Consider the following 14,353-nt stretch of genomic DNA (forward strand, 5'->3'; position numbering starts at 1 on the left):
TTAAGAAGAAACTATAATATTGTAATAGCATTGTCATTAATATAATATATTGTCTTATGCGTAGATGTTATATTAAATATATATTGAAATAATTTAATTATATCATATTGTTCTAGACCATCGAAACATGATATATCTCTAAAATATGGAAATTAGATGATTGTGTTATACGGTAAAACAAAAATTGTAATAAGAGTTCAATTGATTTTTTATTTATTAATAACAAATTTGGGGTATGAGTTTGAACCACAACCTTAAAAATGGGATTATATGTCAATAACTACTGAATTATGCTATGATGGTTGGGTTCAGTTGAAGTTTAGTGGATTGATGTTTAAAAATATTTAATTATATAGCTATATAATTAAATAACCTTTCTAATTTGTATTTAATTAAATGTTAATTTGGATTTCAATACCAAAATTAAATACAATCATAGCAACATTATAATTCTTTTACTAAAAAAAACTTAAATAAAATTTTTCCATAAAATTTCCTATATTTACTTTTGTAATTGGTTCATATATATCCATTCCCGTCTTTGTTATATCTTTTACTTATATATTTAAAAATGGAAAGTAGAAGAACAACATATCTCTTTGCAATTAGTTTTCAAATTTAGAAACAACAAAAAACAGTTTTAAAAAATTAGTTTGCAAAATAGTTTTAAAAAATACAATTCGAACGAATACACCCAAAACCAAAAATATCTACAAATAACTATTTGGAATTGTTATTTGGCAATTTATTATTCAGCAATTGTGAAATTAGAAAACCCAACTCAGTAACACTATTATTTGGAACACTCCAGACTGTTAAAGCCGTTCCACGTGGACATATTTGATTTGCCTAAAAGTCCAACTATCACATCTCAGCCGTCCGATTAATATTTAAAGTTCGCAAACTCAGGACTTTGAATATTTTTCTTTTCAATTAAAAATTTAAAAAGGAGTTGAGACATTCTGTTCTTCACCTTCTGCAGGCTGAGCCTTTTCCGAATCGGTATGTTGTTGTTCATTTTTCTTCTTCGGGTTTCTCGAGAAAATTCTTGTGCGATTCTAGGGTTTTTCTGCTGTTTCGGTTTTCGATTACGGCTGCGAGCCAGAATTCTTTACGGGTAGCAATATCATCAATATTTGATCAAAATTAACAACTGTGCTTGATTATTACTAGTTTTCTTTTTTCAGAGCTTGTGGGATTTCCTTGATGCCATTTATGGTCCTTCTGCTGTTTTTTAGTCTGTTGTGGGAAAATTTAGCAGAGAATTAGACTTTGAATTAAATTTGTGATGATACTTGGATGATCTTGTGTTTCCCGCTGACAATGGATGGTTCGTTGATTTTTGTTATCCGATATGACTAGCTTGTTTGTTATATGAATTTTACTGGAATAGGCAAAAAGGTGAAATGTTCCCAGAGTTTTGGGGGATGACTAAATTAGATTTCTCTCTAATTTTTACCAGAAAATGATAGCAAATGAAATAGAGGTTATTGGGATAATTGATGATAGTGTAGAACTGAGAAGGAGCTGAACGATGGTAATTAAACTTTTAGTCGATGGATTCCAGATTCCTTCTCGTTCTGGGCTTCTATTGAATTGAATTAAATAGTTTCTGGTTGATTTTTTCTGGCTTATCTCTGTCTTGTTACATCATTTGTTACCATCACTTGCGAGGTACAATTACCTTTAACTTCGATGCATCATTTTTGCAACAGGCCTATACATATCTTTAAATTGATACTGGTTGCATAATTGGTCCAATGCCTTCTGTTAATTCTTCTCAGTGGCAGGAGAAGGCTAGTGGTTTCTTTTCTTCATCAGGTACTCTTTTTTAGTACATAAATAAAGTTGTTTTTGTTGTTTGCTCTTCTGCACTGCTTATTGTCATGTTTCTATCAATAACGATACATTACAGGAGTAAAGCTGAAAGAAGCTGGACAATCAGCTGGAACTTTTGTTGGGGAAGTTGCAAAGGATGCAAAAGGAAATGCTGCTGATGTGGCTGAACGAGTTGGTTCTTTGTTCAAGAGTCGGTGGGCACTCCTGCAGCAGCCAGCTACAAGACATGCTGTGCAAGAACGTCTAATATCTGCTGCTGCTACTACTGGCACATTTTTCAGGAAAGGCGTGTCAGATACAAAGGACAAAGTTGTTGTGGGGAAAGTAAAAGTTGAAGAGGTAATTTTGATTGAACTTTTCATTTCATTTTGCATATTACATAATATTTCCTTACATGTCCGACTTGTGCATGGTTCTTAGGTTGCGAAAAAGACTGCACAAAAGAGTAAGACAATTTTGACAGATATTGAACGATGGCAGAAGGTAAGAGTCCTCCTATAAAGTTCCCTTCTCTTTACATATTATTCCTAATTTTTGGCTCCTGTTTGTTTTCAATTATGCAGGGGGTTGCAAGTACAGATGGTAAGTTTCTGAAGTTTGTCCATTTATTTTATGTAATGTTACTGAGTACTTCAAACTTGAGCTCTATAAAAAATCTTTTTGCTAGTGGCCTCTATTAACATTTTTTATTGTTTTTTTAAATTGTGAATCTATAGTATTTGGAGTTTCAATTGAGGTAACTGTACAGAGACAACAATCGAGTAGGGTTATTCCACATATTCTAATTAGATGTGCAGATTATCTCATCTTATCAGGTACTAAGTTTCAAAATTACATGTTTACATGTATGTGTTTATACATGTAACTTTTTGCATGCAACTAAAATTCCATTTGATATCTGGCTTTGCTTTCCTATTATTTTCATCTTTAGGGCTAAACTCACCATTCCTGTTCAAATTTGACGGAGACAAAAGGGTTCTTCAGCAATTGGTGTCAATGTATAATCAAGGTAAAGGAAGTAGTTTATATGATCAAGTTTGGTCTTTGGTGGTTTAGTTTGCATAAGTTCACGAATAGTCAGATATGTAAATATATTTTTCAGATTCCAATGCCCCACTACCTGAGGGTGTAAGTCCAGTTGATGTAGCAGCTTTTGCTAAATGTTACCTTGCCAGTCTTCCTGAGCCACTAGTCACATTTGAGCTTTACAATGAGATCAGGGGTGCACGTTCAAGCATAAATGACCTGCGAAACATTTTGAAGAAACTTCCGAATGTGAATTTCATGACCTTGGAATTCATTACTGCACTATTTCTCCGCATTAGCCAAAAAGCATTGCTCAATAAGGCAGGGACTCTCTCTCTCTCTATCTCTGTGCATGCTGTCACATCAAAGAGACTTCTATCTGACGTGAATTTGCTAATTTCATGCCCTTAAAGTTTGACGTTCTTACCCTAAGTTTGGAGTCATTAATCTTCTCATGTCCTTAAATTGAAAAAATATATCCATGTTCTTTGTAGTTTTTCTAATTTCTGTGTTTTCTCTGTAGATGGATGCTCGCAGCCTTGCTATGGAAATGACTCCTATAATAATGTGGCAAAAGGACAGGCGGCCAGAGTTCTACCGAGAATATTGGGATTATCATTCTAAAACTTCTTCTGCAAAGACCTTAAATACACCACCTACCTACAGTTCATGGGACTTGCTTTCAGGTAACTAGGCCTGTCCTTGCTACTTGACTGCTTGCTATGGTACTTTGTTTCAATGCAACGTGAAATTGGAAATGGATCTATATTCCTCTTCTGGAATCGAAAATTTAGTTACAATTATAGGAACAAGGACGATAATGGTCAATTATATTACCCATTTACTCATTAATAGACAACTTCACGTGTATGAAAGGACCGATGTATGCAAATAATTCTACCTATTATCTTGTAGTGTTTAATTGAGGAAATATGAAAGGTATCATGTAGCGAGGTTGGGAAAATTCCAATCTTGAACTTGCATTTTAGTAGCTTTGAGTAGCTTACTGTACATGGGCTTGCTGTTACTTCTTTAGTTAGTTACTACACTATTTTAGTAGTTAGTCGTTAATCAGAAGCTCTTATAAAGATTTAGAAGATGGTGCTTTGTCTTTGTAGCCAGCACTTTTCATATATTGAATAAAGGTCTCTTTGAGCATTTTTGCAGCGAATTCCAATCTTTTAGGCTGCATCAGTTTAAGAAGTGAGTAGGGACATTCAAACCACTTAGCCTATAATCTTCTGTTCATTATGCCTTGTTCGTGGTGCAAAATTGAGAACTCAATATATATACATATATGGGTATAATAAAAATTAAGCAAAATTATTTGTGGTTGTTACTTTGATGCTCCTCTGGGGTAATTCTCACTATCTATGTTTCTGGGCTGCAGAAGAGAGTGACACAGATGCTTCCTCTCACATTCCTTTGGATGATGCCATGTCGGTCGACTGTAGTGCCATTGAGGTCATTCAGTGCCTCATAGAACATCATAATGAAATCTTTACTGATGCTAACGAAACAATCTGGAGATGAATCAGCAGCACTCTTTTTTTTACTCGGCGCCAATTATTCTTGGATGAATTCTGATGCAAGTCTATCTCTTGGAGACAGATTTATATCTGAGAGATTTTTTTTTCTTAGTTCAATTGACCAGGTAGCATTAACCTTGAAATTTGTTCGGATGCACAGAATGGAGAACATTTAGGATGGCTTTAGTTAAAGTTTTCAAGGTTTATGTAATAACCTACCAGGATTTGCTTCTACGTTAACTTACTGATTTGAAGGTAGACATTTCAGTTGTACATACAACTAAAACTGCTATTATCTTGGCGTGTGAATAATAATTCTATTTACAGTAGAAGAATTGACTTCATTCTACTTCACAGAAGAACAAGTTTCTGTAATTGACTACGATTGTGTTGAACACTTGAAACTTGTGTATGGTTGAGGAAATTCTTATACCGTAGAGATTTCTTTCTAAAAAATATGATGCTTCTTTGTGACGAAGGCAACGTAAAACCTTTCTCAAAGGAAGATATTGATCTTATTTAGCTGGTTTGGTTCGTGGGTTTTGGGCGTGTTCACAGTTGGGTTGGATTGGGTTGGTAGGCGGCAAACCTACATAACCAAATATAATTGCCAACTTACCGACCCAACCCTTGGGTCATTGGTTGCATTTTTTTTTATTATTTATTATATGTGGCGGCAATGGACGATGTCTTGCTCCTACAGGTGAAGCATGATATCGCGAGAGAGGTGAGATCTAGATTGAGAGATGAGAGATGAAATAGTGAGAAAGGTGAGATTTGAGAGATGAGATCGAGATTTGAGAGAGATTGAGATCGAGAGGAGAAGACTGAAGAGGAGAAGAGGCGGGAATGTCTAAACCCTAAAACAATAAATAACACACACATATATAATTTCGGTTCGGTTTAGGTTGAATCAATTTTTTGTTGTTGTTGTTGAACCCGTGAACCAAATCGTAACCCAACCCAAATCGAGCCTTTACCTAACCTAACTCAACCCTTACGATTTGGATTGGGTTGTTCGAGTTTTTCGGGTTGTAGGTTTTTTTTTTTACACCTCTAGTGGGTTTAGTGAAAGTATGATCTTAAATTAATTCAAAAAAACGGTAGGATTGATTTTATTTTAGGAGGAATTTGAACATTTGAAATCGTTTTTATTGCAACCTAGTTTTGGTGACCAAACCCAACCTGAAAATATATGGTTGGGTTGCCCACTTGATTCAGTTCTACCAAGTAGAAGGATAGATTTTTCGAGTTGGAAAAAAAACTTTCTAACTTAACGTAACCTATGAATACCTCTAATTTTAAATAACAAAGTCCCAACAATTTTGATGTGAGAATGAGGTGATTTTTAGCGTGGACGAGATTTAACCACCATCAATGAACTTTGAGAAATTAAAATGATTTAAAACTCCTAACCTTGTTTGAAGCCCCTAATAGATTTTAATAGGTTTTAAATTGGTGAAAATAGAATTTCTTGTTTGAATGCTAAAAAATCTTAAAAGAAAGTAACAATTTTACCCGTGATGTCCTTTTCAATGTATATATTTTAAAAAATTACCTTCCCTCCTCTTTCTTTTATCATATATTTATTATATATTAAAAGAAGCATAAATCTTACCAAATGTTTGAAATGTTGTGTATGATTTAATTACATGAAAAATGTCAATGTTGACGGAAATTTTAGAAAAAATCATGAAAATGGATGAAATTTTGTTTGAATCAATAAGAGAAAGGTAACTTAATTAAACTATAATTGATAACTTAAAAAAAAAAAAATCCATTTTATGCTTCAATGTTCTGTTAAACAGAAGTGATTGATGTTTGTGGTTAATCAACCAAAAATTTCCAAAGTGTCATACTTCATAGTTCATTGTTTCGAATTAATCATAGAAGTTGATGAGAATGAGGCGTCGTTGAGCAAAACCTGAAATTTTAACCCTAAAATCTACATCACGGCATCTCCAATCCGTTCTCAAAGGAGCGGCTTCTAGCACTGTATGGAACTCTTTCCCCAAGATCCCAACAATCAGTTTCGAGCCTGCGTCTTGCTGCTTGTATTGCTCTTGCAGGTAGAACCCACCACCGTATTTTCTCTGTTCAATGTCATTTGCAATTTTCCGAGTTTGGTGTCTGAATCAACGTAAAATTTGGAAGAAAACTTTGAGAGTTTCAAGCACCCAGTTATTTCCTTAGCAAAATTTTGAAGCCCGATTCATCCATTTTCTTTTCTAATGGCGGTGGATTTTGGGTTGGCTGCAGATCAGCCAATCTATACAATTGAATGGGGAATTTTCCCATCTCCAAATTTGTTTTAAGTTCTCTTCTATTCCCTAAATTCCTGGTTGCAGAATTTCGCCTGCTTATTTTCTTCACTGAAAGCTGTATTGATTGTTGAGTTATCAGGTTACTGGACGTGTATCTGGAGAGCCAGGCTCGTACCCTTTGGTTGTAAGCACATGGCCCTTTTTGGAGGCTGTAGAAAGGGCATGGGATGCTGTTAATAATGGCTATTCAGCAGTTGATGCTGTTGTTGAAGGATGTTCCGCCTGTGAAGAACTGAGATGTGATGGTACAGGTGAGAACTTTAATTTGATAAAGAAATTGATGTGGGTCTAAATAAATATTTGAGTTTATTACCTCAGTCATTTCTATTGCTTAGCTATGGTGTTTGCCTCTTTGATTCTCTCTTATGTTTAGTATTTATTGTTCTCAAAAGTTAATTTTTGCTGGCGTTTGCTTCTTCACTTGTCTTAATTTGTAAAGCACTTCACTGGGTGCTTTCTTTATATTGAAAAATATCATGGATTTGCCACAAGCAAAAGCTGGAGTAGAGATTTAATTTGATATAGGAATATTTTCAAGACGAAAGTATGGATACTTCATGAGTATGGATCACTATTGCACCTCGATACTGTATTCGTGAGACTCATATTTTGCAGCAATGATTTAGAAATTTTGCAAACTAATAACACTTCTATATGGGTTTGATGCATTGATATTCATCCATAATTCTTTATGAATAGTTGGACCTGGTGGAAGTCCAGATGAGAATGGAGAAACAACTATTGATGCCATGGTTATGGATGGGGTAAACTTCAGTTTACCTGTTTCTCTCTTGCTTTCTATACCATTTATTTCCTGTTGCTTGTCTTTGGGCATCAAAATAAGGGTTCCACTTTATATTTTACTAAGGATATGCATAGATGACGATGGAAGTTGGAGCTGTCGCCGCTATGAGGTATATTAAGGATGGTATAAGAGCTGCAAGATTAGTGATGAGACATACCAAACATACTTTACTTGTTGGAGAGAAGGCCTCTGCTTTCTCCCTTTCTATGGGTCTTCCTGGACCGACGAATCTTAGTTCGCCAGAGTCCATAGAAAAGTGGAATACGTGGAAAGAGAACAATTGCCAACCTAATTTTTGGAAAAATGTTGTGCCTCTCAATAGTTGCGGCCCTTATTACTATGAGGACCCTCTGGTCGTCACTGGGAAGATGTGTCGAGGAGAAGATCAGAGGGGAACTGTTGAACTAAGATCAGATCATGTTGGTCTTCACAGTCATGATACCATATCAATGGCAGTAATTGATAAGGTATGTTGATAAAATGAAATGAATTTTCTTTTGTCATTGAGTTCATGAATATTACTGGATTTGTTTCTTGGAATAGTTTGGGCACATTGCTGTTGGAACATCCACCAATGGAGCCACCTTCAAGATCCCAGGCAGGTAAGTTTTGATAGCTGCCTACTCTTTACTTTGTTGATAAAGCTTCACTCTTATCTTTACACAGAGAAATATGAGATTCGAGTAGGTCAAAACTTCATTTAAAATGTGAATTTGAAGATTCATATATTTGATACAAACTCCCAAGTCAGATTATGAAATCATTGCCACTTCCATTTGTTATTAGCGCCATTTTCTTGTCAGTTGTCACACAATAAACTAGATGTTGTGCCTCTGTGAATTAGCTTTCTCTGCTACAGGGTGGGTGATGGACCTATAGCAGGATCTTCGGCCTATGCAGACGGTGATATTGGTGCTTGTGGAGCAACCGGGGATGGCGACATCATGATGCGATTCCTCCCATGGTAACACAAACCACAAATTTCTTACAGATGACAAAAACTGAGAACTTTCCATCTGAGACAGTGTTTTGAACCTTGATTTGCTCAGTGCTACACTTTTTAAGCTCAGCCCAAGTCTAAAGGCTGAATCCTAGTGTTATGTTCATAAACAAAACAATTTCTACCCTTCATTTATACAACTCTGCTTTCTATAAAACCCAATGAATAAGCCTTGAGATGTTCTAACTTCTATGATATCAACAAATTGATTTGGGTCTATTTGCTTGTTCATTAGTTCTTCAAAATCATTCTCACTATTCCCATCTTTAACTAAATTTCTGCTTTCGGTTCAATATCCGAAATACTTCCAACCACTTGTTACAGCTATCAAGTTGTCGAGAGTATGCGACTGGGGATGGAGCCGAAGGATGCTGCTAAAGATGCAATATCACGGATCACAAGAAAGTTCCCAGACTTTGTTGGAGCTATTTTTGCTGTTAACAAAACTGGCACTCATGCCGGGGCTTGCCATGGATGGACATTTCAATACTCGGTCAGAAACGCAGAAATGCTTCGTGCCGAGGTTTTCACTGTACTTCCTTGATGCTGCAATTCTCCTTCTCTTTTGGCATTGAGGTGCCTGTGATCCATGAATGAAAGCATTGTATTGGCTCATAAGTGTTGTAGTTGATATAATGACATTGCTTAAATGATTGCTGATACAATGTAGAAGATAAGTAGAAGAAAGGATGGTTGTTATTGCCAAAACACTCAAAATGAGGTATAGGCAACATTGATCTCTAGTAGTTTGGTTGTCTTAAGAGATAACCAGAAATACTTTTCACAAAACACTCTTAAGAAGAAAGAGTTATAACCCATCACAAAACACTTCTTGTCTTCGGTTCGGTTTGGTTCAATTTAGTTTTTGATGAAGAATGAACTAGCCACGTCGATCAACATACATTGCTCATCGAACAAATATGCTTAATTGAATCAAACCTACTTGACGTATGTTAGTTCGATTTCTTTACCCTTTTAGTGGGAGTGCTCAACCTTTTTTCTCTGAATTCTATGGCACGTGGGATGAGAATTCGAACCATCGATCTTTTAGTCGATGATATATGTCTTAACTAGTTAAATTATGCTTACAGTAGAATGAAAGTACTCACTTTTGAGTATATGAAAAGTTCATTCTTGACTAGATTCGAAAGGTAGCGTTAGATTATTGACGAGAAAAGAAAAATGAAGTATTACTTGTATGGTTTGTAAATAATAAATCATATTTGTGGGCTTTAATAATAATTCTAAAACAGTTGTGATAAGGTTTAAAATCATATTATGATCTAAAGAAAATTTGTTGGCTAATTATGATAACGTTTGTGGGAAAATTGAATAATAAATTTGCAGCTTTCAGACGAAACGTGAAGATTCGAAATTCCTTGGATAGAAAATATTTTAATCGATTGGTCCATGCTAAATTAAACATTAATATTAAATTTCTTTTTAAAACTAAAACCAACTGATTTTGCATATTTATTGTACAAATTAAATACTTCTTTTGAGATGGTTGATAGTAATTAAATCAAAATTTCTATTTTAACTGAATTTATGATGTCAAGTCAATGTTCTCTTAATGAATTATAGTAATTAAATTATAAATACGTATTATTTCTTTTAAACCAATTTAATATATGAACAAATTAATTTTATTTTATATATTAAAGTGGAAGAAAGGGGACTCGGAAGTCGGAAGTCAATGGACGAAGTTTTCCAAACCCTAATTATTCGAATGTTTCTCAAAGGGTTGCAAGTGTATGGAATTGGAGAATTGTCCTTCAGAAATTTTCAAAGTCCATGGCTGACAGAGACTCAGACCAGTGATTCCACTTGAGACGACTTCCAAAGTCTCCTCTACGAATTCTCCAATGCTCCACAACCGCAAATCCATGTTTATGGGTAGCTTCTATTCCCCACTCCACCCAGTTTCTCCACAGCGAGATACACTGACCAGTTCCACAGTTCTTGCACATGTCTACCCCTTTAGAGTAATCTCTCCCTCCCTCTCCTTGAATTTTGATTTCCATCGGATTTCTGAGAATTTTGTTAATTGTATGTATTTGATGAAGTCCCATTTTGTGTATATGGTTAAATTGAGGCATATCAAGGCGTTTGAATTGTCTTTTTAAACTTGTTTAGATATTATCACTCGCTCCCACCTGTGAGCAAGCTGTATGGAGTGGGCTGTTTGATGACCACCGCTGCTTACTATCTCCAGCTTTATGACCTCGAGAGCATATTTCTGCTGTACAGCCTTGTAATTAAAAAGTTTCAGGTAAAACAGTCTCATATTGTGGCTCTGATCAATTTGTGAAAGATGGAATTACAGTTGCCAAGTGTTGCATTTTTTTTTTAAATATGTCTTGCCATAACTGCTTCATTCTTGAACAGGTTTGGAGGCTCATCACCAACTTCTTCTTCCTTGGCCCGTTTTCGTTTCCGTTTGCTTTTCGTCTAATAATCATGTAAAAAGCATACTACTTTCAAGTGTTCATCTTCATTCTTTGAGCTAGAAGTAGGGTTAAAAACATCAGATTCATTATGATATTTGCATAACAATTATGCATTTTGAAATATGCAGAGCAAAATATGGCGTATCATTGGAGAGAGGTCCCTTTGATAAAAGAACTGCGGACTATGTGTGGATGTTGTTTTTTGGAGCTCTTTCACTTCTGGTGAGTCTGATATGGATTTTGTGCAAATTTGTATTCATGAGATTCGACTGATCCAGACATTTTTGTTGTCGTGTTGCTGTTGATTTGATTTTGGAAATTTTAAGGGTTGTGAATCTTAATTCTCTGACAAGAGCAATAAAAGAATTTATTAGCAGAAAAAGAAATGACAAGGAAGAGAATGATATAGAGTTTATATAGGCGAGCCCTAGTTTGGACTATATCCTGGTTATGTAGGGTCTACAGGTTCTACTATGGAGCTGAATATTATAAGAGAAAAACAATAGATAGAGAATCTCACGCACATAGTTGTGCCTTAAACACTCAATAATTTTGTCCTTTCTTTTTCTACCCCTCTCGATGCACTTTGAATAGCCCCTAACAAGCGTTCCACTCTCTCCACACCCAAAAACAAAAGATAAAACACCCTTAATAGACTTGGGTTGTATTATATCATTCTTGCATGGCATTATCAACAAAATGCCTCTTTTGTTTGGAGTGACAAACTGGTATTTAGATAAGATTTTGTAAGCCCGTGAACCTTTCAGAGTCTTCTTTGGATCCTAGGAGTTTGATAATTAAGCACCAAAAACCGTATATTTTATATTTTGATCGGCCTTCAAGTGATGATATCTGTTATCATTTCTTTTACCATTCAGGTAATGGCTGCTATTCCATACTGTTGGACTCCGTTCATGGGAAGTTCTTTGGTTTTCATGATTGTCTACATCTGGGGCCGTGAGTTCCCAAATGCACGTATCAGCATCTATGGTGTCGTTTCATTGAAGGTCAGTAAAATTCATTATATTTCAGCTTCTTCTCCTTTGCCAGGGTAAACACACATTTCTTGTTTGGTATTTATAAAGCATAAAGGTTGGTTTGTACATCTCTTTCACCTTTTTGGAAAGACCTTCCACTGGAACTTCAAGAGATTCAGTTTTGGTAATATGAAAAAGGATTTGATTGGGGCTGAAGTTCCTGTTAAAATAACTTACTGAATTACAGTCAGAAACATGCTTCATTTGACGTGGTTATTCCAGCAAGAAACCAAACATGCTGATAGACTAGTAAATTTTTGACTTCCTGTTGCTGGGCTGTTTTTTTGTATGCTCTCTTTTTGTAGTCTTTATTCATTTATCTCAATAAAAGTGCAGTTTCTTATAAAAAAAAAAAGACTAGTAAATTTTTGGCCAAACCATTATTTTCAATGAAAACTATTAGAAGTTTCAAAATATGCATGTTTTCTTCGGCTTTATGATACCGAAGCTAGATCTTTTTTATTTTTCTCATTTTCGATCTTAGTGCTCCACACTCCACAGGGATTCTATCTTCCTTGGGCAATGCTGGCTCTGGATCTAATCTTTGGCAATCCTTTGAAGCCAGATATTTTGGGAATGGTGGCAGGGCATCTTTATTACTTTTTGACTGTTCTACATCCTCTTGCTGGTGGGAAATTCATCATCAAAACCCCTTTCTGGGTGTATCCTACATAATACAAATATATATATGGTGCATCATTCGTAGGTATACATATGCATACATACACACATGCACACAGACATATGTATGAATGTTCTTTCTTGGTACATCATGTTGAGAAATAATCAATTTACCTCAGCATAATAACCTAAGCTTTTGGATCTAGTAATGACTCAGCGTATCGTTGCAGGAGATCTTGACTTCAAGTCTCTGTGATATTTTCCATTTCACATTATATTTGTCTTTGCATTGGGTCTCATGCTGTTGTCTTAACCCACATGTGAGGAGTGTTCAATTTTTGGGTTTAGTGTTAATTTAAGACATAAAATTTCCTGAAGTTATAACCAAAAAAAGAAGAAAAATATTGAAAATGACAAATACTAGTCTTGAAACCTCATTCCTTATTCAGTTTCAGTGGGTTTCTCTCATTGCAGTAAAGATCTGTTAACTTTTGATAGTGATATGTACCTGTTACCTTTTATCTTGCTAGTATATGCAAATAAGGTAATTTCACCTTCAAGTAATAAAATGAAGCTGATAAATTGCTAAGCATGGGTAAGGAAAGCAGCCAACTATTGGCAAAACCTTCCTTTTGGTTTGAGCTGCCTTAATTAATTCTTCTGTACAAAACCTTAATGGCCTTACAGTCACAGGCTAGTAGCATACTGGGGTGCAGGGATACAAGTTAATTCTCCTGTGCAGCGGGACCCTTCTGCTGGTACTGCATTTCGTGGAAGAAGCTACCGCCTTAATGCTGCTGCTCGAACAAGCAATCGGGAGCGAACCCGAACACGCTCTTCTCCCTCTCCACCACCAGCATCACCACAACCAAGCTCTAATCGGGATCAAGGAGCTGCCTTCCGTGGCCGAGGTCATCGTCTTGGTAGTTAAGTCTTTCTAGTTTGTATTACTTGTACGACTTATTATATATCAACAAGGATCTATAAGTACACATCTCAAAATAAAATTTATGATTGGATGTAATTTACACTCTTATCTGGTAACACATTTTTTTTCTTAATACTTGTATGCTAATAATTTGTTTGCTTTATTTTTTACCTTCCCTCAACCAAATTTGAAAAAGAAAATCCAATTTTTGGAAAGTATTTTTTTAAGCTCCTGTTTGACATCGTCTTCGTGAAAATTTTCTATTTCCAAAAATTGTTCAAGAACAATAGTTTTGCTTTTGTTTTTTACTTTTAAAATCAATCATGAAAACTTAGCCAAATTTGAAAAACAATGAACTTAGCTTTCTTTTTTCTTTTGATATAGACAGAGAAGCAACTTTTTTCTTTTTCAATGTCTTTTTAGAAATAAAGAAAGAAAAATCAAACAGGATTTACGTTTTTTAGTTTTCAAATGATTCGACTAGAAATTAGAGGTGCGGTACGAAAGTTTGTTTCTGGTTAAAAAAAAAAAAGTCGTAAGAAAGTAAATTTTACAACCAAGAAATATTATAGAAAATGAAGAAGAAAATTGTTATGAAAATATGAATGCAAGGCAAGTAGTCAACTCTTAAGAGATGAAGAAAACAAAAAGTCAAGTTGAGTATCTAAATAGATTGATAATAAGAGGAGTGGAAACTGAAGAAGCATGTGCCACATTCCTCTGATATTGTGCAGAAGCAGAAGCAGAGTTGTAAAAGGTGAAGAAACCACATGCCTTTCTGACCAAAATGGCAA

The 14,353-nt window shown here is 35.1% G+C and overlaps 3 protein-coding genes across 4 annotated transcripts; all 3 read left to right on the top strand.

Moving 5' to 3' along the window:
• Positions 1 to 855: 855 nt before the first annotated feature.
• Positions 856 to 4,806, top strand: LOC111011713 (small G protein family protein / RhoGAP family protein). The gene is made up of 10 exons (XM_022285581.2): positions 856 to 1,002; positions 1,716 to 1,821; positions 1,916 to 2,178; positions 2,260 to 2,322; positions 2,403 to 2,421; positions 2,556 to 2,654; positions 2,771 to 2,848; positions 2,942 to 3,186; positions 3,389 to 3,551; positions 4,256 to 4,806. The coding sequence occupies exons 2-10, from the start codon at positions 1,761 to 1,763 to the stop codon at positions 4,396 to 4,398; spliced, it is 1,134 nt and encodes a 377-aa protein (XP_022141273.2). The 5' UTR covers positions 856 to 1,002; positions 1,716 to 1,760; the 3' UTR covers positions 4,399 to 4,806.
• Positions 4,807 to 6,225: 1,419 nt separating this feature from the next.
• Positions 6,226 to 9,474, top strand: LOC111011702 (N-terminal nucleophile aminohydrolases (Ntn hydrolases) superfamily protein). Of its 2 annotated transcripts, XM_022285567.2 has the most exons (7): positions 6,226 to 6,463; positions 6,798 to 6,969; positions 7,418 to 7,482; positions 7,598 to 7,990; positions 8,067 to 8,125; positions 8,383 to 8,487; positions 8,848 to 9,474. In XM_022285567.2, the coding sequence occupies exons 1-7, from the start codon at positions 6,392 to 6,394 to the stop codon at positions 9,065 to 9,067; spliced, it is 1,086 nt and encodes a 361-aa protein (XP_022141259.1). In that variant the 5' UTR covers positions 6,226 to 6,391; the 3' UTR covers positions 9,068 to 9,474. The 2 variants fall into 2 exon arrangements, with proteins under 2 accessions (XP_022141259.1, XP_022141260.1); XM_022285568.2 differs by lacking the exon at positions 6,226 to 6,463 and having other exon boundaries at positions 6,895 to 6,969; positions 7,587 to 7,990.
• A 733-nt stretch (positions 9,475 to 10,207) lies between these two features.
• LOC111011711 (derlin-1.1) lies at positions 10,208 to 13,655 on the top strand. Its single transcript, XM_022285577.2, has 7 exons — positions 10,208 to 10,508; positions 10,660 to 10,795; positions 10,912 to 10,985; positions 11,102 to 11,195; positions 11,852 to 11,980; positions 12,512 to 12,672; positions 13,319 to 13,655. Exons 1-7 carry the CDS (start codon positions 10,492 to 10,494, stop codon positions 13,560 to 13,562), a joined length of 855 nt encoding a protein of 284 aa, XP_022141269.1. The 5' UTR covers positions 10,208 to 10,491; the 3' UTR covers positions 13,563 to 13,655.
• The last annotated feature ends 698 nt before the right edge of the window (positions 13,656 to 14,353 follow it).

Source organism: Momordica charantia (assembly GCF_013281855.1).
Source record: "Momordica charantia cultivar OHB3-1 chromosome 10 unlocalized genomic scaffold, Mcharantia_2.0 BLBB01000010.1, whole genome shotgun sequence".
Lineage (NCBI taxonomy): Eukaryota > Viridiplantae > Streptophyta > Magnoliopsida > Cucurbitales > Cucurbitaceae > Momordica > Momordica charantia.